Source organism: Prinia subflava, chromosome 3, assembly GCF_021018805.1.
Source record: "Prinia subflava isolate CZ2003 ecotype Zambia chromosome 3, Cam_Psub_1.2, whole genome shotgun sequence".
NCBI classification, from domain to species: domain Eukaryota; kingdom Metazoa; phylum Chordata; class Aves; order Passeriformes; family Cisticolidae; genus Prinia; species Prinia subflava.
Window position 1 is genome coordinate 68,195,959 of NC_086249.1, and position 27,978 is coordinate 68,223,936.

The 27,978-nt window shown below is 37.8% G+C and overlaps 1 protein-coding gene across 1 annotated transcript; it reads left to right on the forward strand.

The window, feature by feature from the left end:
• TM9SF2 (transmembrane 9 superfamily member 2) lies at positions 1-27,978 on the forward strand. The gene is made up of 17 exons (XM_063392354.1): positions 1-271; positions 4,913-4,980; positions 6,032-6,125; positions 6,829-6,956; positions 11,397-11,526; positions 13,125-13,249; positions 14,086-14,197; positions 15,921-16,000; positions 16,089-16,197; positions 16,321-16,453; positions 16,706-16,825; positions 18,980-19,037; positions 19,679-19,838; positions 21,323-21,474; positions 22,507-22,618; positions 23,230-23,401; positions 27,315-27,978. Exons 1-17 carry the CDS (start codon positions 140-142, stop codon positions 27,380-27,382), a joined length of 1,953 nt encoding a protein of 650 aa, XP_063248424.1. The 5' UTR covers positions 1-139; the 3' UTR covers positions 27,383-27,978.

The following is a 27,978-nucleotide window of genomic DNA, read 5'->3' on the forward strand; positions in this document are numbered from 1 at the left end:
GTGTCGCGCGCGCGCGCGAGCGGGGAGCCGGAAGCGGCGCGGCCGCGTCAGGGCGGGCGCGGGGGGCGAGAGACGGAGCCGCGACCCCGCTGCCGCCCAGCGACCCCCGGCCCCGCCGGCCCCAGCCCCGCCGCCCGACATGGCTCTGCGGCGGCTTCTCCTCTTCGCTGCCGCGCTGGCGGCCGCCGCCGCGCCCGCCGCCGCCTTCTACCTGCCGGGCCTGGCGCCCGTCAACTTCTGCGAGGCCGGCAAGGAGAAGCCCGAGTGCAAGGTGAGCCCGGGGGGCGCCGAGCGGGAGGCCCTTGAGGCCGCCCGGGTGCGGCGCGGCCTGGGTGTTGTCCGCCTGCCGCGGGGCTGTGTGGTGGGGTTTGTCCGGAGGGTTTGGAGCCGCCTCGCTGCGCCGTACCGAGGCTCCCCGGCGGCGCGGGGGCTGTAGCTGGGGGGACTCGGAGCGTGGTTCGGTTCCCGCTGTGCTTAAGTTCCTCACAGAATGATTAGGGTTGGAAAGGACCTCTGGAGATCATCTGGTCCAACCCCCTGCCGAGGCAGGGTGGCCGGGAGTAGGTGACACAGGACCACGTATGAATGTCTCCAGAGGGAGGGACTCCGTGACCCTCTGGCAGCCTGTTCCAGTGCTCTGCCACCCTCAGTGTAAAGAAGTTCCTCCTCGTGTTGGGGTGTAACATCTCGTGTTTTAGTTATGGCCATTGCTCCTTGAAAAGGAAATTGTTGAGACAGAGGACCCAGGGGAATGGCAGAGGTGCTTACTGGCTCAGCTCTGGCCTGGCTGAGAAGTGGCCACGATCCCTCCGAGGGAAGGAGAGGGCTGTCGGCTCATCCTGTGAGATACGGCCACGTCGGAAAGTAGGAAGCTCGGGAAAGTAGGAAGCTCCGGCCAGTTATCTCTTGGGCCCCTTTCAAATCCCTGCAGGAAAGTTGCAGCAAGTAAGGATGGCAGCGACAGGTCATGCCGAGGGGTGTGTTGTGATTCTTGGCAGGAGCGAGCCGCTGGAGGCTGGAGCAGGTATCAAAGTAAGCACCCAGTAACACTTTACTTGCTGCAACTTCCTGGCTGCAGGGACCTGAGGTGTGGGGGCTTCCAGGCCCCCGAGTGTCAAGAGAAGCTTGAACTAACCTTCATGCATGCAGAAGTGATGAGCAAAGTTCACATAACCAAATAACTCATTTGTAAGGATATTGGTGGGGAGCATTAATGTAAATCTCCTCTGATGAAAAATCGTCTTTGCTCCTTTGGGGCATCTTTTGAAGTTGTTTCTTGCTGCTGTGATGGAAATTACAGCAGACTGTGCTTTAATACTTGAATGAGAAAATTCAAGACCAATCAGTTTTATGATCCACGGTCTTACTACTGTAGAAAGCGGCTGTCTTGCACTTTCTGAGCTCTCAGCTTCTGCATTGCCTGAAGCACTGGTTCATAATACTTCAGAATAAGAGCCTGCTTAAACTGAATGCTTTTGGTAAATACCATGTACTGACTTTATCCTTCTGCTGTCCTGAATCAGCAGAGCCAGGAATAAGCCAAGCACATAATGAAGGCACTTTGGTTGTAGGAGTAAAATATCCTGTGGACATTCTTTTATAGGACCACAGAAATGGTATTTGGAAGCGGCCTCAGCAGGTCACATACTGCAGCCTCATGCCAACAGCATGAGAGGACAGAAAGCACCACTGTTGTCAACACTAAATCAGCTCAGTTCTGCTTTTGTCTAAGGAAGCTTTGGAAGCATCCAAGCATCCGTCTCCTCCCTGGGTGACCTGTTGTAGCACTGCACCAGCCTCTTAAGGAATGGGTTTTTGTCAAATACAGGCTAAAGCTTTCAAGCTGCAGTTTGTGTTTTTTCACAACATCCCTGAAAAACGTTGCTATATTTGGATTATTCCTGTTTTAAGCTTGTAGAAGAAAGATTTATTTTTTAAGTCAGATGGACCACAGAGCCTACTATCTTTTGTAACCAACCTGAGACACTTATGGGGTGATCTTTCTCAGATGTCTCTGTGTTTTTATTCCTCAAATGACATGTACAAAATGTTTATCTTCTGAAAATTTATCATTTAATAAATGTGAAGTGAAGTACTTGGGTAATGTAAATGTACCACCAGCAGGCAGCTGAACACCTCAACAGCTGTAGTAGTGCAAAAATTCTTTCTGCAATTAGCCACCTCTTATCAATCTCCATATTAGACACAGGCATATGGACAAGTCTAAAGCACTCTTCACATCTGATTCTCTCTGTGTAGTCTGCAGCCGAGTGCACTCTGGTCCCTAGTAAGCAGAAACAATATATGATCAGATTATTGCTGTATCATATGTATGTAAGGGGATAAAATTAAGCTTGGACAGGCCTAATTTTTTACATTTCTCACAAATTTCTTGCAGTTACCACTGTTAATTGCAATCTCAGTAATAGTGAGTTTTTCTCTGCCTGAGGATTTTGATCCACATGCCAGATCTCAATATCTGCTATTTGTCTATTATGATCTTGTGATCTCCTGTCCTGTGTTGGTGAAATGGGATGAGATGTTGTTAGCGGAGTTTGTAGCTAAGAGCAATGAGACCCACGGCTTTCCCCTTCTCCGAGTTTTCTGCTAATCTGCTTGGGCAAACTCAGTTGGGCTGCTGCTTCTGATTTTGCTTGGAATATCATCAGAAGTGGAATGGGATCTATGCAGACTTAAATAGTAATTCCTGCCTGAAGATTAAGAATCCTTACTCAGTTTTTAAAAAATACTGATTGCGTCAAAAAGGGTTTGTTGTTGTATGGGTTTATCAAATGTATTGATCTGCAGTAATGCACAGAATTCTTAGGAAAAATTGCAGCATTCATGTAAATATTTTCCAATGACAGGTAACTAATTTAAGGCCATGGTGCTGTGGCCAGCTGAGGCAGTCTAATTCCCTGCTGCTGAGAGTGAGAGATTTCATTCCTGTCTTCCCCTGGGTACTGTGTTCCTGTCCTCTGCATTGACCCAACTGTGTGAGACGTTGTTTTTTTGAGCTTAACATGGCAGGAAGCTATCCAACTTTTTGCCAGTCTAGTTTCCTGCTGTGTTAGGGAGTTGAAGTGCCTTACAGAATTACGGCAAGCGTGCACTACCCAGAGGTGAGCAGCAGGTCTGCATGGCTTAGGGCAGGGGAAGGGTGAGCCTCAAGGTGTGTCTTCACCTAGTGGATCATGCCAACAGCTCACAGAACTTCCTGTGGCTCCCAGGACTGCATCCTGGCTTGCACATGGAAAGCTAAAGTACTTCAGTAAAACAGTACCCAACTGAATTATCTGAGCTACAGATACATGTGAACATTTCCATCTTTTCTTTTCCGCCAGAATTTCTTGGTTTGGCTAAACTTGAGTGAATTTTCATAGGGAGGAAATGCTCTTCTGTTGGTAAGAAAATAGATGGCTTGCTGTTGAAAGAGAGAGGGCTTGTTCTTGAGGGCATTCACCTTTGTTTTGCTCTTCAGTTCTTGTCTGATTACACAGTAAGACAGCTCAATTTGTGTTGTGGTTTAACCCTAGCTGGCAACTAAGAACCACTCAGCTGCTTGTTCCCTGCTGACCCCAGTGAGATGGTGAGGACAGCTGGGGGAAAAAGTGACTTGTGGGTTGAAATAAGAACAGTTTAACTGAAATAAAGTAAATATACTCATACGACTAATGATAGTAACAATAATAATAATTTTCATGAAAAGGAGAGGGTGGGGGGAATAAAACCCAGGCGAAACAAGTTGCAGAATACAATTGGTCACCACCCACTGATGGATGCCCAGCCTATCCCAGAGCTGTGATCGTCCCCTTCCAGCCAACTCCCCAGTTTGTATCCTGAGTGTGGTATTCCATGGTATGGAGTGACCCTTTGACCAGTTCAGGTCAGCTTCTCCTGGCCATGCTCCCTCCAGCTTCTTGTGCACCCCTCTGCTGCCAGAGCATGGGAAACTGAAAAGTCCCTGACTCAGGGTAAGCACTGCTGAGCCACAACTAAAACTTCAATGTGTTATCATGTTATTCACTCATTGAATACAAAACACAACACTGTACCAGCTACTAAGAAGAAAATTCTGTCTCCTGCTGTGATACTAAGAACTGCTCTTTAAATTTTTTTGGATAAGCCTTTTGCTGCTTAAGCCCATTGGATTTATTTACTGTGCAAGCAGATAACTGCCAAAAGCAGTGTAAGGCAAACACTTGGAATTTATTGGAACTGCAAAACTAGAATAAAGGAAGGGATTTTGAGACTCAGAGGGAAGAGTGAGAGACCTCTCCCTTTCCACAGAAGTGGGCTAGCCCATCTGTAATTAATGTATATAGACCAAACTAGTCTGAAACCACAGCAGACTGAGTTGATAGAGTTACTGGAAAACTTCTACAGGAAGGTAAATTGCATTCTCTTTTGAAAAGAGATCCTGTTCAAACTTAAAATGTTGTAGTCTGAATACATTGTTGAAAATCTCCTAGTTCAGTTTTTAGTTACTACGTAGATTAAATTGTGGAGCATCTTAATTGCAAGGAGAAGTACTGGTCTCATCTGCCCTTTTCTTCATGTTCTTTTAAGACTTTTGTTACACAAAAGTTGTGGTGATGACTAATATGACTAACTCGGTACATTAAACTCAAACACTGGCAACTGTGGTAAGGGTATTACTTTTGTGCATGATTTCCTGCTATCTTGTAGCCTTTAAGTGTTTTTGTCATTTGGTCACTGCTTTTGTGATCATTAGATAGTGCTTCACTTATGCTCCCAGCAGATATAGTTCATTACACATCAAGATGTATGATTACACAAAGCTTACATTTTCAGCTTTCCTTAACTTTATTCAAACAAATCTATTTTTATGTATCCATGGGAATTGAAAAAGTGCTTTAAATATAACTGCTGATTATCTCTGCTCTTTCAGTCTGGAATCGAGCTGTTTGTGAACAGACTTGACTCAGTTGAGTCTGTCCTCCCCTATGAATACACTGCGTAAGTATATTATACTGTTTGTGCCATTTTAATTGTCAGTTTTTCCGAAAAGATGGATTTAATTTACCTAAAAGTATTATCTTATTACAATAGTGTGCCACTGAGACATGGCTATTTATTTTACTGAGATAAGTTTACAAATACGGAATTCTGAATGAGCAGATGGATGCCTACGTTGCTTCCTTTGCTCAAGTCTTTGCTCATACTTTAGTGCATGGATTTATAGGCCCTCATGCAGGTTGAATCACTGTTGTAGTGTAACTTAAGGTTAAAATGCGTGTGTATAAATACATGATACTTTACTGCATTAGTTGTCACTGTAGATCAAAGTATTACCTCTGTCTTTAGGAGCCGATGCCAGATGAGTTAAAGTGGTAATGAGGTGCGAACATCCTATCAATTATCTTAATGAGGTGTTAAATGTTTTCTTTGTACACATCATGGGAGTGCACAAAATATATCAGTGCCTGGTACAACTATGTAGTTTCTGCTATAAAGAATATTTTGAATGTTAATATTGAAGAGCTTAAGCACCAATTATGTCCACACGTGGAAGAACACAAATGTGATATATTTAAAATAGACTGGAAAAACGTGGAGGACGTGCTATTAAATGTGTTGGTGAATAAAACTGTAATAACCTGTTTAATAGTGTTTGTTGTAAGGGAGCTGTCTCTGTGTTTTTATTTTATTGTTTAGTTTCCCTCAAATTCCAGGATCTGGCCTGCATGCTTTTTTCTCAGAGTCATTATTAAACTCGAGATGAAGATTTAATTCTTGTCTAAAATCCCTGTTCAAATAGGAAACTTCTAATTACTCAAAGAAACTCACATTACAATGTTCTGATGAAGAGAGTTGATTGTTGGTTCTGTTTTGTTTGGTTTATTTTCAAACCAGGATAGTGATTTTCACACCTCACAGGTTAAATGAGGAAACTGTTGTCTACAGGGAAAGCTGTATAGTTCCTTTATTGTGATGAACATGTTGATTTGAGAATTTGATTTGGAGCTGAGAATATTTTATTCATTTTTGTATCTTTTCTCTAATTCAGGTTTGATTTTTGTCAAGCAGAAGGAAAGAAGCGTCCATCTGAAAATCTTGGCCAAGTCTTGTTCGGAGAGAGGATAGAACCGTCTCCTTACAGGGTTTGTTCTCTGGCAGGGAGTGTTTGGTGATGTCTGCATTCAGATGTAACCAAAGGAGATCAGAATCTTGAAGATGATTTTCACAAGGGCTTTATCTGAGAAAGCTTCAGCATCTGAAATTTCACACGATAGAAATCTGTCAGTTTAACCTAATTGCAGCTGTGTGCTGTGCATCGTGGAGCTGTAGCCTGAAATGCTGTGCAGGTTATCTTCTCTCTTTGGGATCTGACAAAATCTGATTATTGCTGCTCAGCTGCTCTTACGTTTTGGAACCAGATCTGAACATATTGCACCCATAAACCAGAATTATAAATGGTGTTAGGTTGCTGGTCTTTTCTGGTGACTGAAGCTCTCACATTCTCTCCTACAGAGGTAGTAGGAGAGAAATTTATCAATTGAAGCTGCCTGTGACAGCATGGCTGCTGTGAGGTCAAGTGGCTTATCTGGTAAACCATGACAGAAAGTGTTTTAGTCAGTAACAAGGAGCTCTTGCTGTAGGGCTCCTACAAGGAGCACAGGAGTGGTTTATAGCACACATCAGTATAAAAACCTCCTCTGGAGGGTTAATGTACCCAGTCTCAGTAATTTGTTAGGTGTTTTCATTATAATAGTATAGGCAATGAAATGTAAGGAGAAATTGTCATATACTGAAATAAGCAGTTCGTTACCACCTTTTTGCTCATGGCTCTTTCATTTTTCTTAGTTCACATTCAACAAGAAGGAGACATGTAAAACTGTTTGTACAAAAACATATGATACCACAAAGCCAGAGGATAAACAGAAATTAGACTTTTTGAAGAAAAGTATGCTACTGAATTATCAGCATCACTGGTAAGTTGGTATGAAAATTCATAGATTGGTTAATGTAGTATGTTGGTGGTAATTTAGTTTAGACTTCTGTATTTGCAAGTTAATACAGATGGAACACTAGATATGTGCACTTAAATTTTTCCCCTTCTGTTTTTTCATAAAATGTTATATTGTTTGTTGTCTTCATAAAAAAAAATTCCTTCACTTGAAGGAGAAGCACTAGGAGCAGTGGAAATGCATCTGTTTCTAAACACAAAGCTTTGTGCTTACTGTAAAGTACTGCTGCATTTTTTCACCTGTAAATGTAGAAGTTAGTCCTGCCTCAGCTTGAGAAAAGTCTTACAGGACCTTCATTCTGTTGCTATGTTGTCTTTGTTTTCCTTGAGAGCCCATGCACTCACCTTTGAATGCTGTGTCCAGGAGACAGGATCAACAGTTCTGAAGGACTTTTATACAATATTTGTTTCTTGTCTGTGGATGTGAAAGGGAAAGGTGGACAATGAAAACTAATTAATGAAATGATTTTGAGGAATGCATAAATACCCCTGTTCTCGGAGCCTCTCTGTAACCACCGGATTGACCTTGGAGCATGCTGGGGCTCTGTTTCAGCTCAGACATTGAATCCTCGTCCGATGGGCATTAAGGGTGGGGCAAGGCTGAATGTGTGTGCTGAATCTCAGGCAGATTTTCAGTTTCCAAACACTGCACCCACATCTAAGAACTGTGAAATGTTTATCACCAGGCTCATTCTTGACACTGGAAATACCCAGCCCTGTTATCAGTGTTTGTTTAGTGCTTGACGTGTTGGCATGCTCTGCCAACAGCAGCTTTCAGGTGCAAGAACAGAAGGAACAACTTGGGCATGAGTTCCCAAAGCATGTCTTTGCAAGGAATGCATGAGCATCATTAACTGATGTCACTCACAGGTATGCCCGAATTCCAAATATGGGCCTCCTCCTTTATGGGAACAAACATGTTGATCTTCATCTGATTGGATTTAAACTTTTTTTGTATTTTAATAAAAATGCAAGTCAAATGTTGCCACTGTCATTAACTGCTTTTCTGTAATTTCACATTCCATTCCTTCAATTTTGAAACAGATGGAAAGGCAACAAGTGCATTTTCTACTACTTTCAGGAGCTGAAGTGGGATATTCTTTTGTGAGGATAAACTGTGGTTCACTGGTGTAAATATTTCTGGGAACCTCTTGAAAGTGAATGTAGTAGGAATTTGATAGTTACATCAGAAGGGCTCATGGGCAGTAGTCATGTGTTCAGGTAGGTGAACAAGGGAGCCATAAAGAAACTCTGAAAGCTATGTTTGCAGGGATTTGAAGTGTATATGCCTAATGCTAAAATAAGTGGAGCTTCAAACATGCTGGACTTTATTATATTCCTCTTAAATACTGCATATGTTTGTAATATTTGCACCATTCTGAGTTTCCGTAATGCATATGAGTCTGGCATAAAAGACTCAGCTATAAAAGTTGTGTATGTTTTGGTGTGTAAGTTAAAAACAGCTTCCCAAGGCTACAAGGCATGAAAGAAATTAATTTTTTTTAGGAAAGCCGATAACTTAAGCTGATAGAAGCTGAAATAGAACTGTGTAAAAACTAATCATAGCAAAAAGTACTTCTGACTGGTTTGGGTTTCTTACCCCATAGATGAAATAGTTTAAAAAATATACTTAGTGTATTCACATATACTTTTTTTTAAACCAGTGTAGCTAACTTGATAGCTTGACTGTTGAGGTTTAAGTAAGATATAATTCTGTTTTTCAGTGTGAAAACTTCCCCTGAAATTTAGGTTGTTTCTTAGTTCCTTTAATGGCATTTTTACCTTTTTTTTTTTTTTTTTTTTTTTTTTTTTTTTTTTTTTTTTTTTTTTTAAATCTGCCCACTGCTCTAAAACTTTAGAACCAGTGAAAAATCCCTGGTTATGTCTGTTAGTCCTCTTTAGCCACAGCTTCACGAAGTGCCAGTGGCTGGATTTTATGATTAATGATGATGCTCCAGGAGTATGGTACGGAGGTATGTTGTACAGGGATCAACAAGGTAGCATAAGTGAGGATTCAGTAGAGGGTTATTATCCAGCTTCAATTTATCATGAAATTCCTGGGGAACACAGATGGTGCAAAGTACTTTTAAGGCTTCAAAAGCCACTTAATAAGATTAGGAATTGACATACTGAATTGGACTCAACAACTATACTGATATCTTGGCTGACATTGTTCATCACCAGATGTTCTTGAGAGACATGTAAGAACACTCTTGAATAGCGTATTTGCTCCACACGTATAATCTCTTCAAGTCATTTTAAATGTGAAGATTAGCTGTGAAAAATGATTTTGCTACTTAAACTATCAATTTGTTCTGGCATTGCTGCTTGAAGGCAGCTCAGTATATCTTTGCTGCATAGATGCAAAGGAAAGCCTTTATCCAAACCAAACTTGGAATATGTTAATGTTGCCTTGATTTGATTAGGAGATGAAAGCACTAACAAAAGTGAGCAGTCACTCTAGCATATGTTATGGAGATAAAATTTCAAATATACAAGCACAGAAGTGTTTGCGTTGGAAAACACCTCTAAGATCATTTAGTCCAAACATCTGGTGGATTGACCCTAGCTGGACACCAGGAGCCCACCAGAGCTGCTTTGTCACTCCCCTCCTCGAGTGGGCAGGGGAGGGGAAACGTAGCAAAAGGGTCAGGATAAGGGTAGGGAGAGATCACTCATCAACTGCTGTTGATTGGGGAATTTAGTTTAATTTATTACCAGTCAAATCAGAGAATGACAATGGGAAGTAAATCCAAATCTTACAACTCCTCCTCCCTACCACTCCCTTCTTCCCAGGCTCAACTTCACTTCCAGTTTTCACCACCTCCTCCCCAGAGTGGTACAGGGGCACAGGGAATGGGGATTGAGTCAGTTCATCACACATTGTCTCTGCCACTCCTTCCTCCTCAGGGTCAGGACTCTCCACACTCTGCCCTTGCTCCAGTGTGGGGTTGCTCCCATGGAAGAGTTTTTAATGAACTTCCCCACAGCAAGTCCTCTCCATGGCCTGTCTTCACCTTTTCTGTGGTATCACTATAAACCAAGAATGCTGCAGTTTGTTTCTGCTGGGTAGCCACTGGTAGGGATTATGCAGCTCTCTCCTTGCTGTGTGGATAAAGGCAGCACATACCACTCTTTTCTCCCCCGTCTGCTGATGTGCTTTGAAAAGAAGTGCTAATTTAGAGGCTGTTCTAATATACAACAGATTAAATAGTGCCTTTTGTTATCTGAAGTCATAATTCCTGTGTTTAATTAAGTATTTAAAAGTATCTTTAAGACACTTAATTGTAAAGAAATTCAGTAGCTTGGTAAGTTGTACAAAATTGTGTTAACTTTCAGTGGAATGGCCTTTTTTTGGTTTAGTGGTGCACAAAATGTGGCAGTTGTCTAATGTCTTCATATATGAGGTTTATTAATATACCTTTGAAAATATACCTTGGGCAATTAATGCTGGCAGATACTGGATTTTAAGTCTTCTTTACATGATGTATTTGGGGGATTTATCTTTTAGCTAATTAAAACACTTCATAAAACATGACTTGGTTAGGGTCTTCTAGTAGTTTCTTTTATGAAGGGACAGGATCCTTTCTCTATGTTTAAAAGTATGTTTTTTGTTTTGACATTTGTACTGTTAGTTGCATGTTAATACATTTTGTATTTTACTGTCTTATAACTTTCTGCAGCTCATCATGGGAGTGTGTACTTCCACAAATTTTTCATTGAAACTGGCCTATAAACCCCCTAGTTTTAGGTAATATGAGTGTAAATCTTGTGAGGCAATAATATAAAAGCACTAAGTTTCAGAGTTATTATTTCCCCAGTTTGGTGGCTTACAATTTTGTGGTAATGCAAATCCTCTAATTAAAATGTTTCATACCCTTCGATGGCTATAAATAAGGTTAGTGATTAGGAATTCATTTAAATAGCAAAAAAAAAAAAGTTTTAAGAGTGCCATGAAAATGTATTTTGCAGTGGAAGAGCAATGAGGAAACTGGAGAACTAATAATGTGTGATGTGGGCTTTTTTAAAATTTTGTGTTTTGTGTTAAACTTGAAATTGTCAATTTTAGCTGGTTGAGAAAATTTGGTGATTTTGGCCATTTTTTAAAGACAAAATAATAAGGAATTAAATTGTTATGACTTTGGACTGGGTGAGTTTTCTGCTTTGGGCTGTTTTGTAAGGGGACTTCATGAAACAGTGCAGTGAATAGAGTGGTTTCAGTTGAAGAGCTACGTGCTTGTAACTTATTTGGAACTTGGATTGGCAATCGGTGCAGTTCCATGGGTAGTATTATTTTTGTAGTTCAGTAATGAATGTAGCAAAGTTAGATTAACATTCATCTGGTTTTGTTTCCATTACACTGTGTATTTTGAAAAACTGTGAAGTGTCACTATGTCATTTACAGGATTGTGGACAACATGCCTGTGACGTGGTGTTATGATGTGGAAGATGGCCAGAGGTTCTGTAATCCTGGTTTTCCTATTGGCTGTTACATTACAGAAGATGGCCGTCCAAAAGATGCCTGTGTTATTAATGTATGTTTATGCAATTATATATTTTTTAATACCACTTTTTACTAATTTAGAGACTAGCATTTCTCCTTTGTCATGTTTCTATGGTGAGTCCCTGCTGCTTTAAGAACCCATGTTGCCTAAAGGTAGGCAAGTGTCTTGGGCTGTGTAAGTACCTCAATTTGAAAGCCTGATCTAAGCCTGAGAACCTTGTCTCTTATGCTGCATAGTACAGAAGGGCTCTAAAAGATCAAGGGATGAACATGCATAGCATTTAGTACATGTGGAGTGTAAAGGTGAAGGAAAGCATATCTTCCTTCATTGCCTAAGAAACTGAAATGTTTGAAGGCTTGGACTTTACATCTTTGTGGGATAGAAGTGTTTTCATGGAAGCAGATTTGCATAGGTGTGTTTGTACCTCTGCATACTTTTCAAAGGTTTGCTTTCCCTAAAACTGGAAGCTGATGGAAAAAGACGTAAGATTTCTGCATGGGCAAAGATTCTCTTGTGATAGATGATAATAGTGGTGGAGGTCCAGAGAAGTGCACTGAAAGCATTATGGAGATAAGAATACAACAGGAAGTCCAGGAAGTCTTTAGACTACCGCAGACCTCTTCCATGGCAAGATCACTGAGAACTTGGAATAGGTTTTCGGGTTTTTTCAAAATAGTTGGTTTTACTTAATAAATATTAACTACAAGTAACAGTTTCTGTGGTTGGCAATTTTGTTTAATTGCCTCCATAATGAATTAGTTGAGGGGCTCCATATGAACTGCTGCATTTATGATCAAATGTGTAATCTGGCAATAGTATTTTAATTTTATTTTAATACTTGCTTTTAATAAAAGGAAAATAACCTTTGAAGGAGTAACTGATGTACTGTAGAAGAACATTTCATTTATGTAACTATTCTTAGAATATTTCATTTATGTAACTATTCTTTTAATTGGGGATGCTCTATAGAAAAGGTGGGGATAGAACCATTAAGAGGTACTAATTGAACTTCAGTAGACATAGCTGTTAAATTTCTTGTGAGTTTAACAGCTTCTTTAAATGACTAAATTCCAAGGTGATGTTTCTCTTCACCTGAGGTTTGCATTCAGCATTCTTGGCCACTGCTTGCTGTTCATTCCTGTGCATCTTTGGTTTCAAAGGTGGTTCTGCCACAGAGAGCATTTATTTGCATTGTTTATCTTGGGAGGTTCCAATGTTTAATTTCTGAAAAATATACTCATTGTTTTAAAATATCTGATGTTTATGAAACACTTCTGATAACAAAAGTTGTCACATAGTTATCTATTCAGTTTACTACTTAAATAAAATAGGACATCTTCAGTTAGAGAAATTTATTAATAAATATATATATTAAATATTTTATATTAATGTTTCTACTTTTCAATTGTACTAGACTGTTCTTAGCATTAACTTTTCTAACTTGTGTTTTTAATGCAAGAAGGCACTTACAAGTCTTTATAATTCCCAATATCTCACATTCATATTTTAGGAGAACTTCATGACAGAAAAACTGTATGCAGTCTGAAATTCTGTTATGCAGCCTTCTGTGTAAGGCTTTGAGATGTCTATATTTTTTGATTGGTTAATATAACCTTTTGTCATTGCAGTCAGAATTTCATGAAAAAGATACCTTTTATATTTTCAACCATGTTGACATAAAAATATATTACCATGTTGTGGAAAATGAAGCTCTGGGAGCAAGACTAGTTGCTGCTAAACTTGAGCCAAAAAGGTTAGTAGTTGAAAGTAACTTGTCATCAAAAAGTGATCCATGCCAAGACACTTGCTTTGATCTAGGACCCTGCTGCTAGTCAGAAGTGCTTTCAGATATGTGACCTGTAGATTACCTCTCCTGGTGATTGATGTAGTGTAGTTAGGACAGTCTCATGTCATTTTGTTCTTGGTGCACTTTTTCTTACTTGGATGAAGAAAAGATAAAATAAGTAAGTGTTTGTGGGGTGTGATGAGTGTATGGTGCATGCATATAGAACCCTAATTTCCCTACCAAGGAATATTCTGTTCTGTATCAGAGTAGGGCACCAGTGCCTGCTGCAGACTTGACTGGAGATTTGATGTTATCAACAATCAGGATTTGAATAGAAAGATTTCACAGATACACTCATCAGTTGTTCTGGCGGCTATGTGGCTTTTGCACAACTGGTGTCTGTTGTATTATTTCTTAGCATCTTGTTTTTCATGGCATAACTGAGCTTGTTGCATTGTTGGTTCAGTTGAAAGTTGTGGTTTTTTTTGACAGAAGTTAGTAATTCTGGTGGTGTAACATTTTAAATATTTTGGAGATTCATAGCAATACTAAGGCTTCTTTGATTTTTGATACTCTGCGTTAGAGACTGTGCTCTTTTTAGAAGAGATGAGTCTTGTTTAAGAAGTTCAAGTTTCAAAAAATCCTGAACTTAGGATATGTTGTTTATAAGTTCTGAAATTTATGAGACATTAAGTACAATTCTTCTATAAGAATCCTTGCTATGCTTTTCTAAGATGAATGAATTCTTTCTTAAGAATGTTGTCAGTGAAGTGGTTTTCATTCTGTGTCTTTTCTCCCTGCAGTTACAAGCATACTCATCCAGACAACCCTGATTGCTCAGGAGTACCCATGGATATAAGCAATAAGGCTAGTGGAGAAGTCAAAATTGCATACACATACTCAGTTACTTTTCATGTGAGTACTAACATTTCTGTGGTAGTTACCTCTTAAAACCATGCGTTAATACTCTGAATTATAAAGGTGGACAATTAAAATAGCTTTACTACAGATAGTAAATTTGTGGTTTTAAAACTTTGTTTGAGCTGGAATGTCAGAGGTGGCTTGCGATTTAGCCACATACATTACACTGTTGCATACCAATACACAGAGTGGATGTGAAACACATGTGGTTTTTAAGAGTCACACTTTCCACATCTGCCTAGGTTGTCTGGTAGACTATTTTTCAATCCAAGTTCTTAAGTCTGAGAAATTGTGTGTTTCTTATTCTGCTGACAAACAGGAGAGGGAGGGTTTGACTTAGTTTTGTTTTTCTGTAAATGGAGTTTGCTGGACAAACTGTTTATCAAAGTTTCCTACTCTTTCTTAAACTGTTTTCATGTTACTCTGAGTTCAAAATACAATAAGTAGTGTAAGAAGGGAGGGATTATATTATGTATATACTACGTAATTATCTTTTGAGAAATTATATCAGTTATGGTGCTGAAATGAATCTGTATACCAGAAAGCAAGTATTTCTGGAAACATGTTAGAAATTAGTAATTAAGAGTGACGTCAGCTTCATATTTATTGTTTGTCCTTAAAAATGACATGCCCAGCTGTGTGTGTGCAACTGTCTTGTGCACAGTTTTACATCAATTGGAGGTAGTCTTCTAAATTTCAATTGGGTTGGCAGACCAGGTCATCTCAGGAAAACAAAAGAACAAAAAAAGGCAGAGTAGGTATGAGGAAAAATGCAGTTCTGTCCTAGAGTCATTGATACTGGTTTAGAAATTCATTGCTTTCTTTGAGACATGGGTTTTTTTGTTTATCTCAGTGAACTAGATATATGATCTTGACTAAATTTTTAACCCACTAGAATTTTTTCAAAATCTGGCTTTGCTGCAAAGCACTCTTGCTCTTGTATGTTATAAATTACTGAAATAACAGCCTGTCAGACACCTAGCCAATTTTATTAGTTGATAGTAGTGTTTATGATTTGTTTAATAGCCATCTTCACCTTGATTAGCATGGTCTATTCCTTTTTTTCCTGTTTATTCTGCAAAATAAAACCAAGAAATGTTCTTCTTGAAGTGTTTCTGATCAGTGAATGTTCATTTTGAATAAGTTTAATCTGTTGAAATGCCTGGAGGAATAATTTGCTTCCCTCTACTAACAGTGTAAGTTCTGTAGGATCATCTCCCCACCTGTCCTGCAGTAAAAGCTGTTTGTACTGGGATTGGTAGTTGACTGAAATGAGGCTGTATGAAAGCAAAGGATTATTTGGACAGAGCATGATCTAGAGAGTGAAGTATTATGCTGGAGACTGCAGGATAGCTTAGTTTCTTGATATATGGACTTACATGTGGTAAATAATGCATGTTCTTTCATTATTCTGCTCGTCCATTCCAGATGAACTAATATAGTTCTTGAAGGGAGGATGCACAATTAAATTAATTTGGTAAGCCTTAAGGTCCGAATAGGACACAGGTGCTCAAATTCAGAAAATACTTTGTTGTAGATTCTATGATCAAATCTTATGTTTGCTCTAGGTAGCTATTATTAAACTATTCTCTGTAAGGCATGGAACTTGGAATCTCAATTAGTCACGAGATTTAAGATTGTTTTGCATTAACATCAGCTTTTAAATGTAAGAGTTGGATACTGACTGTATCTGAAGTTCATGTGTTTACTCTTTCAGGAAGAAAAAACTATCAGATGGGCTTCAAGATGGGATTATATTTTGGAATCCATGCCTCACACTCACATCCAGTGGTTTAGGTAAGAGGAAAGTTTATTATGTTGAAGTGTTTACATTGCAGTTTGAATGATGATTTTCATTTGTTTTCTTGTTTTTTTTTCTTTTCAGTATTATGAATTCACTGGTGATTGTCCTCTTTCTGTCTGGAATGGTAGCTATGATTATGTTGAGGACACTGCATAAAGATATTGCAAGATACAATCAGATGGATTCCACTGTAAGTCAAAACTGTAGCTCCTAAAATTTATTTGGAATGTAACTTTTTCAGTTAAATGTGTTGCTGTAACAGGCTATTTAAGTTGCAATCTACTGTATTAAGATAGGTGTATTTCTTTAACAGGAAGATGCTCAAGAAGAATTTGGCTGGAAACTGGTTCATGGTGATATTTTCAGGCCTCCAAGAAAAGGAATGCTGTTGTCAGTTTTTCTAGGCTCTGGCACACAAATCTTAATAATGACTTTTGTTACCCTATGTAAGTAAAGTGGCGAGAATTTATTTGATTGTATGTGATTTTTCACTGCTAACTGCATGGTGCTAGTAAAAATAACAGTATTTTTTATTCTTAAAAATTTCATAAAAGTCATTAGAAACAGCTGAGCTGATGTAGTAGCTATACAACTAAGTATGCACAGATTTTAAGATAACTGATGTACCGGCTTTAAGTCAAACGTATAGTGTAAGGTTTCTAACATATTTTCTAAAATTATGCATCTCTGCTTCACAGTTTTTGCTTGCCTGGGATTTTTGTCACCTGCTAACAGGGGAGCTCTAATGACCTGTGCTGTAGTTTTGTGGGTACTGCTTGGAACTCCAGCTGGTTATGTTGCTGCCAGATTCTACAAATGTGAGTAATAGTTACTGAAAATGACAAGTCTTCAGTTCATTAATGTAAATTATCATTACAGATCTGGTTTTTATTTTGCTGCACTGTTTGTAGCTTCCCTCAGGGCAACTTGCAGAAATGTACTTACCTTAACAACAGAATATATATATAGAACACTTAACATAGTTACACTGGTTTTGATGTAATCATGCCTAAGGACACTGAATTACTCTTGCTGCTGTGTATTTGTGAAATTAAATAGTACTGAGGTCATTACATCTTTACGTCAGATGGTTTTCTGCTTCTGTTTCCTATCACTGCGGGGACAGTGTAAACCTGCATTTAGTTTTAGTCATGGATGTTGCTTGGTAACACACACCTGCACCCCCAAATCAGGAACCTCAGTTCTTGCATGCCTGAGATTTGTGACCTCTTTTCTTAGCTAGCTGCCAGGTATTTTGGAGAATAATGCTTTACTGGACTGTGGCTGGAGCACGGGGAGAAGGATTGTTATAAGTTCTGTAGTTGTAGAAACCAGCTCCGTGGTGTTTGGGCCCCTGACGGGAGTAAGGTGATACTGTTTTCCCTCACTGATCCCAGCTATTGTTTCAAGACCTGTCTGTCTACCAGCCTCAGAAGGTTTACCCCATATCCTCTGATGTATTTTAAGGTGAAGCATGGCATTCCACATACAGCTTGTTTTAATTACCTTACTCAAGGTGAGAGGTTTTTTACCTGAGAGAGGTGGATCTTTTGGACTCTTTAGTTGTGAATATACAGGGCTAGAGGAGAAGTTTAGTTCAGAACTTCAGCCTGGCAGTAGATACTGGAGTTCTTCTAACCGTTTTGTAATTTTCATGTGGGGAAGATGAGTGGGAAAAGTGAGTTTGTGTCTTGTAGGGAGTTTTTACGCAGTGGTGGTGATGTGATAGTGAAGTATTCCTAATATCCAAGCCAGTTAGACTTAAATGGGAGGAAATGTTAGTACTAAGAGCATAATTGAGGATAGAACTTTTCTTTATATTTTGGTGTATGCTGTGTGTTTTGAAGGATGTTTTGAAGTGTATTGATGATAAATTGAATCTTGTGTTTGGTGGAGAGGTATTTATTAATGATAAAATTTCATATTTTACTTTCTGAGAATCACTTAGTTGATACTTGAACATTGTGTTGAACTACTAAGACAGTGAATGACTGATCCAGAGATATTTTTGTTGTAACGGGAAGTGGTTTATACCCTCTATAGAGCATGTAAACATGAATGGGGTTTTTTATAGTATACAAATAATGTGAGACTTAAAGTGAAATGCAACTGAAATGGATATCCAGTTTTGAAAGTTGGGGTTTTTTTGAAATTGCATTTAAAAAAGGAAACCTGAGTTGAAATTAAGTGATTAATCCTAGTAACTGCTGTCACGTTCGACCAAGTTTTTATGAAGAAATAGAAACTTAATTAAAATCACTCTAACCATAATCACTTCTGACTCTTGAAATAAAGAAGCATGTCATTATGGCAGTGCTCAGATGAAATTATCAGCTTCACTGCACTCCAGCAGGATATTTTCATTTGAAAGTATACTGACTAGAATTTTTATCAGTATAGTGCAAATTCATAAAGATTTTCTTAATAAAGCTATCTTTAGTCTTTTGGTATCACCACTGCTTAATGCTGTTAAGACTCAAGAAAACATCAGTACTTCTATAAGCGTGTTAGTTCTGACTCTCCTGGAAGATTCATAGGCAAGAATTATTTCAAGAAAACTGTTAAGCTTGGTTTTCACATATTTATGTATCTTTACCTACTGAAACCTGCAGTGAAATGCTAGAAGCAGCTTAAATTTCTTAATCATTCCAGGTTTAAAATACTTTTAAAGACTTAGAAATACTGCAAATCTGCTCCCTCCATTTAGTAGATAAAGTGGTCAGAGACACAGTTTTAGCTGGGTACCTTTCCTGACCTTGGTCTGAGACGTTTTGCTTTGAAGTTCCATGGTTAAGCAATAGGGTAAGGAAATCTAATTTTATTACTGAATATCTAGTTGGCTGTTTTGAATTTGGGCATGATAGCACATTATCTGAGTATTTGCAGGCTAAGTATAACAGGTAAATGGACTGGAAAATTAACAGTTGAGCTTAATGCATGTTTTAATGTCTGTCAAATATTTTAATATACAGCATTTGGAGGTGAGAAATGGAAAACAAATGTCCTGCTGACATCATTCCTTTGTCCTGGGTAAGTTGAGAATATTGCCATGATTAAGAGAATTAAATTGCTTCTCTGATGTGCATAGCTAATTTTTTGAGTTTCAGCTATACAAATACATCTTACATTGTCCCTTTATTCTGGAAGCTACAAGAGTATCATGGTGCTTTTGACGAAGATGAGTATGTAAATGGCATATCATCCTTAGATTTTTTTTTTGTAAGCGTTTGTTTACTCTTACCACATGAAAAGGTTGATTAGGAAAAAGCATTATGATAGTAGTAAGTTTTAGGCCCACTTTGTCATTGTTTTCTTTTATTCTCTGAACTGTTTCTCTGACCACACTGTAGTCTTATATAGTGTCATATAATGTATAACCACTCTGATAATTTTTTCCATTTAATCACAGCAAGCAGTCTTACCCTGAAGTATAGTTAAGACAAGCATATATTTGAAATAGCTTAGCTGGAACGTCAGCGCCTGCTGGAGTTCAGTCCCTCTAGATTAACAAAGAATTGCTTGTCTGACCTCTTTGTTTTCATATTTTGCCTGTGTCATTTGGTTTCAGCAGAGATTCAATGCTAAAATCTTGAAACAGTGCCATTGTTTTGTCAACATCAGTAAATGTTAAGAGGTATTTCTGTGCTCTAAGTGTGCTGTGTGTTTTTCAGAATTGTGTTTGCGGATTTTTTTATCATGAACCTCATTCTCTGGGGAGAAGGCTCTTCAGCAGCTATTCCATTTGGTACCTTGGTTGCTATTTTGGCACTCTGGTTTTGCATATCTGTGCCACTGACGTTTATTGGTGCCTACTTTGGGTTTAAGAAAAACGTAAGTGTTTCTGAGAAGTTGGGTTTTTAAGTGTATACATACTTAAACACACAGAAATATTTTTCTCTGTATACGCCGCCATGACTGAGGTAGCATCTAAGCCAGTTGCACTGTTGGCTCCTGTTCTGTTCAGTTACTTTAGAGCTGCATTAGATAACCAGTCTCCAAGGCTGTGGCACGTGGTTGGTGGCAGTGATACTTCTCTGCAGCAATTTGGGTTACCATTGTGTTTGACTGCCACAGATATATCAGTGATTTGAGCATTTTTATTTTAATTAGCATCTATTTCGTATACTAAAACAAGTACTTGACCTAGCATAGGGTAAAGCAAATTATGCATTTCTGGGTTTTGTCACGTATTTCTTGTTCTTGTCTGCCTGCTATGTTGAGAAAGTTTCCTGATCAAATTGCTGGAGTTCTGTGAAATCTGTTTGCATAAGTGTTCTGTAAATGGTTATCTCTGCTTGGCAGACATTAATTATGATTTATTCCTAAACCAATCAATTTTACATATTTTTGTGAGGGCTCCTTAGGACCAAACATTTCATGATTTGGTGACCAAATCATTAAATAATAAGATTGGTTCTTTTTTTTTTCTTAAAAACAGTTTACTATCCCCCTCAAATAAATTTCTATAAATGCAGATACATTTGGGGGTTTTCTCCTGTGTAAGAAGACAGGGTTCCATCTCTCTGTAGATGTCCTGTAATACCTTCAGAGAATATTGTCTTAGTAGACACTTTTTAAGTCAGTTGTGTTAAGAAAAATAGAGTAACTACTCTATTTTTCTTAACCAGAATTCAGTAGGTTTTTTCTGATAACCATGTACAAGTTGCATCAAGTTCCCCTGTATTGTACAGGTGTGTACATCCTCTGTTAAGGAAGGAAGATTTGATAAAGCTAATAAGACAGTGTGGTAGGTGCCACAAAAACTTGAAAATCAAATCCGAAAGGAACTATCTATTGATGCTTTTGATGTAATCTTTATGAAAGGGGAAAGATGCAAAGTATGTATGTATCTTACAATGCCTTACATTGTTTTCTCCCACCATGCTGATCCATGCATGTCTTACATTAGGATTAAATTGCCAGATTGAGTCCTTTCAGTAAGTTTATCCTAGTGCAATTCTTGAAGTAAATCCTGAAAAACAACATGCTGGAATTTTTAGAAGATGAAAAAAGGAGTCTGCACCACCACAACCCCAGCTGAAGTGTGGTAAATTAGCTCAGGCTCTGTAACAGACGATAGATAGGCAAACACTAAAAGGGAAGTCCAAAATATGTCACTATGTTTTCAGTAAGAGCCGTCTTTTAGCGAGTTTGCCAAGCAAGTGTCAGTAACTGAGCTGGGAGCAAAAGCAAATGTAGTGTAGCTGGGTATGCACCTGCTCAAAACAAAGAGTAGACTTTTTGCCACCACTCATTACAAAAAGGAAGCAAAAAGGTTTGATATTTATTGATTTGTTTGTTGTTTTCATTTAAAGGCTATTGAACACCCTGTTCGCACAAACCAAATTCCGCGTCAGATTCCTGAGCAATCGTTCTATACAAAGCCTTTACCTGGCATTATCATGGGAGGGATTCTTCCTTTTGGATGTATCTTTATACAGTTGTTCTTTATTCTCAATAGTATTTGGTAAGTTCATAATAAAGTGAATTTTCTCTGTCTTAAAAAGTGGTGATTTCTTTGTAAAAGTTTTTCATCAAGATGCTTTGCCTGATTTTTTGAGCATGCAGGGTTACCATAATACTAGTTCACAAAAATTTAAATGTTAACATATTTTTAATATTTTGTTGTTCTTAAGATACTCAGTGCTTGTTGGGATGTACAGAGAGGTGGCTGTGATATGCTTAGCAATTTACAGCTGAACTACCTTCAGATAGTTCGTTGTTTTCTCATGCTACCCTTCTGACTTCATGTGGAAGTGGCTCTGAAGCTGATATATGGCATACAAGTTGACAGTAGTAACATTTATTAAAATAAACTTGAGATTTTTTGGTACTTGTTATTAGGCTAAAAAAGTATTACTACTCTTGGGAGGAAAACAAAGAACCAAGAACAAATTCGTGTGAAATCTTTATTAAAAAAAAAATAAAATTATAAAATAAAAAATATTAAAAAAATAAAGCACTGTAGACTAGTCCAGTATAAGTGAATTTTGATGTGAGCTCAGTGACAAACTAATCTACTGTGAGCAATTTGTCTTCCTTCTGGCAAAATTTAGTTATTGGATCTTGTTAAACTGTTTCTGAACCTTGAATAGGTGCCTCTACCCAACACAGACAGCTACAGAATTTGACATTTCTTGTTATTTTGGAGCTCTGCCCCTTTGATTGAAATGTGAGGTGAAAACCCCGTCCCGCTGAAGTCGGTGGAAGAGGTCACACTGACTTCACTGGAACTGTAATTTCACCATTATGTTTAGTCATTTCTTTCTCTAAAATCCCAACCAGGGACATACTTTGGCCTTGCTTTCTCAGTGTTCTCAGACTGAGCTGCCAAGGTTCCTATTCTTTAGTTAGAAAATAAATTAGTCGATTGTATGGCTATACAATTGACAGTATTCAATAGGAAGGGAAAATACTTACGGTGAAGGTGATGTTACTACATATGAAGAAATAATAATAGCACAATGGCCATTTTATTTTTTTTAACTCCCTTTTATAGGTCTCACCAGATGTATTACATGTTTGGCTTCCTGTTTCTGGTATTCATTATTTTGGTTATTACATGTTCTGAGGCTACAATATTGCTCTGCTACTTCCATCTATGTGCAGAGGTAGGAAATATTTCCTCTCTTTTCAAACTTGGTAATGTTCTAATAATACTTCAAAAAATTTTAATGCTTCTGTAACTGAAAATAAGTATTCTAGAATTCAACATGAACACTAGTGCTAGATGAGATGTACTTAAACCATGTTTTTAAAAAGTGAAGTAGGCTACTTTTGGCAAAACTTGTAAGTAATATTAAAACCCTGCACTGTGTATTGCTGAGTCAGATATCACATCTTTAGATTCTCACTCCCTGTTTTCTGAAAGTGCTAAATTAATCCATTACTTTTGTTCAATCAGAGTGCATTTTGGACATGTCCAGCCTTGAGGAAAAATCTCTATGGCTGGAAATAAGTACATTTGGCTTATTTGGGGTTTTAGTATTTTGTGTATTTGCTATTGATCTTTAGGTTACTTATCTCTAATTTTGAATGGTGTAATTAAAGCAGTATTGATTATATATAGTTCTCCCTCTAGATAAAAAAAAACCCTACAAAAACTTACTTTTGGATAAAGTCATAATAGAGAAAGTAGCTCTGCATTCACTGGTAGGGGCAGTGGGCTAGAGGTGTATGCAGTATTGCTCACATATTTCTATTTTTTCCTCACTCCTTCCAGGACTATCACTGGCAGTGGCGTTCATTTCTCACTAGTGGCTTCACTGCAGTTTATTTCCTAATATATGCAATACATTATTTCTTTTCTAAACTGCAAATCACAGGAACAGCTAGCACCATTTTATATTTTGGTTATACCATGATTATGGTTTTGATCTTCTTCCTTTTCACAGGTAAGTGTATTGAACCTGAATTCTGAATTTTAAATCTGCCTTTAGTTTTGCACAGTAGCATCCTTGGGAAAACTGATGTGATACAGAATTGTAAATTTATGATGCCTTTGATTTTTTCCAGGTGTAGCATATTGCAACTATATGATTACAAATTTTAATAAAAGAGATAAGTGAGGATGAGGCAAAACTACTGCTAATTTGAGGTGTGGCCTATAATTACATCTACAAATATGTGATAAATACTTTTCCAGATTTCATTCATATGATAGTCATATGACAAACTCAGTTGTAATTCATTTTCTCTGGAGAAGAACACTTCAAATCACACACAATCAAGTACAAAGTTACAGTGTCAAAATAAAAACTGCAGATTTTATGGAATAGCTATAAGGAAGAGAGAAGAGTAAAAGTTGACAAAGAATGCCTTTTTTTATTCATTTGCTCTCTTCCAGAATGTATTTCCTTTTATCCCAATTGCATTGAAGTGGTATGGGAAGCAGAGAGAATTTCTCAAACATTTTTGTATCAGTCTTGTCAGAACCTTGTAATCTTCAGTTGTGAGTGTTTGGAAAAATCATCTGTCTTAGGGTGCTGCATTTCAATTTCCTCTTCAGTAGTTGAGATGAGGTCACAAAATCTTTCATTGTAGTCTTCGCTCAGACAGAAATAGCCCTTGTTTAGGGTGAAAAAATGACTGAAAATGCAAAAGTCTCTTTTCAAACTGATGTAAGAAGGCAGCAACCGCTAACTCCTCAAAAAAATCTTAAAAATTCTGCTCCAGCAGAATGCAGTCTGTCCTTGTATACTCTACCTTACAGAGCAGTACTTTTGAAACTGCTTTGAACTGATCAGTGGTTTAAATAATTTCAGGCTTCATGTTGATGATGACTTTTAATGATTCCAAAGGCTTGTATATGTATTTATGTATAGACGCTATCTTTTGAGGCCTCCTACATTACAAATGGCTTGTCATCAGAGCTTTAATACAAATCTCACTATGACTGTTAAGTAGAATTATCATTTCCACAAAACATAGGAGAACAAAAATAGTGAAAAAAGGGAAAGAGCTAAGAATGGTGTTCATTTTAAGACATTTCTACTTCAGCTAAGGAAATATTGAAGCTGTTTGCGCGCTATGACTGAATGCAGATGATGATGAACAAATGATGAACAGGAGCGATGGCCTGCAAGGATTTTCTTGGGTCATTGCCTGTTAAAAGGAAGAAATGGGACTTGAGTGCATTATATAATCTCATTGAAAAGTGATCAAGCTGTGTCCTAAAAGTGGTCAGTTTTATCTTCTGTCCTTTAAGTCAGCCTAATGTATTTTGGCGTTGCTTGCACACAGTTTGTAATTTATACATCTCTACTTTTATTCACATTTCTGTACCAGTTTACAAGTCATTCTAAATGCATAGATCAGAGATTCTGCCTCCCTTGCTCACTTTTTCTTCTTTCTTCTGCTGCTTTTCTCCTAACCTGCTCTTCTGGTCTGGGTGTGCTGATAGTTTCATTCCACTAAAAAATCCTAGGATGTGTGGTTGTTCAACTAGAAATGAATGTGTACTGCTGTATGCAGGTCAATTTTTAAATGCAGTGCAAACTCACAAAGTAGTGTGAAAAATAATAAGGCCTTACATAAATGTAAGGCAAATTAATTTAATTTCACAGGGTTTTCCAACAGATGTTCAGCAAGTCTGCCTGTAATAGTAAACAGTGTTGCTGAAAAACAATTGTGTTTACCTTGTCTCCATTGTTTACTCTGTTTACTTTGGCTGCATGCAGTAATTCTGGAGCAGATTCATTCAAGATAAAGGGGATTTACGATAATTTTCTGTGCTGACACTTGGTGTGGCTGCCTTTTTGCATCTCAGATAACCACAGAATTTCTCTTTCAAGTCAGTCATGTCACATGACATTGTCTAGAGGCATTAAGATGTGTCCACTGCATCCCCTTTTCCTTGTGCTCACATGTTCACTTTCAGTTGACCAAGTGGCTGTGCAGCACCTGCCAGCAAATTTTTAGGGTAAGTTCACAAGCATGCAAAGAAGAAGTGTTTACTCTCAGCCCCTTTTGGTTGCTTTTTGTGGCAGTCATTTGTTTGTAATTGGGACAGTGGAAATGCAAGTGGTCGTAGGCAACTAGAACTAAGATTTCAGAGTCTGTATGGTTTTGGTTTTTTTTTAAATTTCCAGTTTCTGTGTTGAAATCAGGGGAGGATACATGTGAAGTTAGTCACCCAGAATTGTATAACACTTTGTGCTTAATGATTTTTTTATCTACTTCCCACAAGATTTAAGTGCAAATTACCTTCTAATTTGGGGAAATAATCCTGTTTCTTAAGATTTAAGAAGAATTTTGTCCATTTAGATTGATATGAATGTAACAGCAGATTATGTTCAGTTCTCTGAGATTTACTGAAGTGCTCTGAGATAAGGGACAGGCAGTTCTTCTCCATTTTTTTAAACAAAAGAACATAATAGCAATTTGGAAAAAACTGCTCCCAAAGGCAACTGACTTCCCATGTCAGGATGATAAAACTAAAAAGAAAAAGTCATAATTGTTGTATGAAAACTATTCTGCTGTTGCTTACTCATCTGTGAAAAATTGTCAGGATCGGGAGGAGGGGTTTTGATGGTGCCCTGCTGCTGTGTCGGTGTAACACATGCTTGAGGCACTTGCATCCATACTGCATTCCAGGTCATTGATCAGACTCAGCAGGCAGAGTTCCGGGAGCTACATGACAAATCTTTGATTCACAGCTGGGATCACAACTACGTATCATAGTAAATGAGTCACTTAAACATCAGTAGTTTAGCAAGCGTAAAGTGAAAAAAAAAAAAGGCCATGATATCATTCATGGTTACTTTCAAGCTTTTATAGAGAATAAGTTACCACACAACTTTTGTTGTCCCTCTTACCAGATCTAAAAAGAAGCTTTTTTCCTCTGAATAACTTCCTTGACACTTGTATAAGTTAAGGATATGATTTTAGAAGAGGTACTTAGGAAAAAATCAGATAATCTTCAGGGCTTTTTTTCCTGTGCTAGTTTTTGTGGGAAATTAAGGTTCCTGTAACAGGTGTTCTGAGCTGCTGTTTAATCCAATAACATTTTGATTGAGACTGAATTTTGGTGTAATCCAGTTAGATTAACAAAGCCCGACTATACTAACTATTTCACATTCAAAATATTATTTTTGTTAAAAGTTTCTTTTGGAGTTACACAAAGAGAAGAGATGAAGCTGTTTTTATTCTGCTAGAAGGATGATAAGTTATCAGGGAAATGGTCTTCATCCTTCGATTTTAGTTCAAATCTGTGTGTAGCTTTTGACTGTCTTAAGTATTTCAAAAGTGGTTATTATTAAGGTATGTAACATGTTTTCAGTAGGACTACAAGTTGTGTAGAAACAGCACTGTGGTTTGAAATTTGTATTAACTCAGTCTATGGAGAAATAAAGGTAGTGCTGTAGTTTTCCAAGACCTTAAAATATTTCTAAGTAATGGGAACTCTGATGCTGTTGTTATGTTTGTTAAACGTAATAACAATATTCCAGCAGCTGAGCAGATCAGATAAAGTGTGTGTGAGTAGTCACTGAGAAAGGGTGAAATGGAGCAATGTGAAGGAGTGGGACTGGAACAACAAGAATATGTTAGACAAATCATACAGAAACATCTTACAACTAGAGTCTTCCACATGAGCCATGTTCCTGGAAATAATGAGATAGGTTATAGAGTAGTTAATGCCTGTAAGGACCAGGTACGGTCTGTAACTTTCCATTATCTGATCTGATTGATGTACTGAAGGCTAAGGACAGCAGATCATGTATACATACATCCTGACTTGTAAACTACAGACAGAAATTAATGTGTCCTGTATCAGTGTTCTAATATGTAATTTTTTTTCTTTTTTAGGGACAATTGGATTCTTTGCATGCTTTTGGTTTGTAACCAAAATATACAGTGTTGTGAAAGTTGACTGAAGAAACCAATGTAAAGAGTTAACACAGAAGAGGTTTAGTCTTCATTAACGTAACTTAAAAACCTGGTCTCGTTGATGAACTCAAGCTTTATCAGAAGTATTGGCTTCCTATTCTTTGAGAATGATACTTAAATGCACCTACTTTTCCACTAACGTTTGTATTGTGACTTAACAACCTGTTTTCATTCAAACCTTAATGAAGATCAGAGTTACAATATTTATGCATTTGTAAATACAACTATACTTTAAAAGAAATGTTAAATTCTAATGGCAGAATAGAAGTGGCTGTATTACACAACTTAATGATACTTCTGATCAAAGTACAACTGTAAATAGGTTTTTCTAGCTTGGTAGGTGGGATGAATTATTTTTCTTTGAGGGAAATGAAAACTTTTTATTATGCTAACTTTGAAGGAAGACTCTTAAGAAGTGTTGCTTTTAGTCTGGACATGATTTTTATTTTTTACTGGTGTTGCGTCCATAAGTATTCTGATTTCTGTGACTTAATTAGTTTTGGTGTTCTTGGCCTTTTAAACTATGTGCCTCTGAGTCCTTGAATTTATAAATTCATAATCTAATAAACGTTGTAAAAACGTC

Bases quoted from the DNA above. Each gene is read 5' to 3' on its own strand.
- TM9SF2 (XM_063392354.1), top strand. From the start codon at position 140: ATGGCTCTGCGGCGGCTTCTCCTCTTCGCTGCCGCGCTGGCGGCCGCC. The intron at 11,527-13,124 runs GTATGTTTATGC...TTGTCATTGCAG, and splicing joins AAGATGCCTGTGTTATTAAT to TCAGAATTTCATGAAAAAGA. The intron at 16,198-16,320 runs GTAAGTCAAAAC...TTTCTTTAACAG, and splicing joins ACAATCAGATGGATTCCACT to GAAGATGCTCAAGAAGAATT.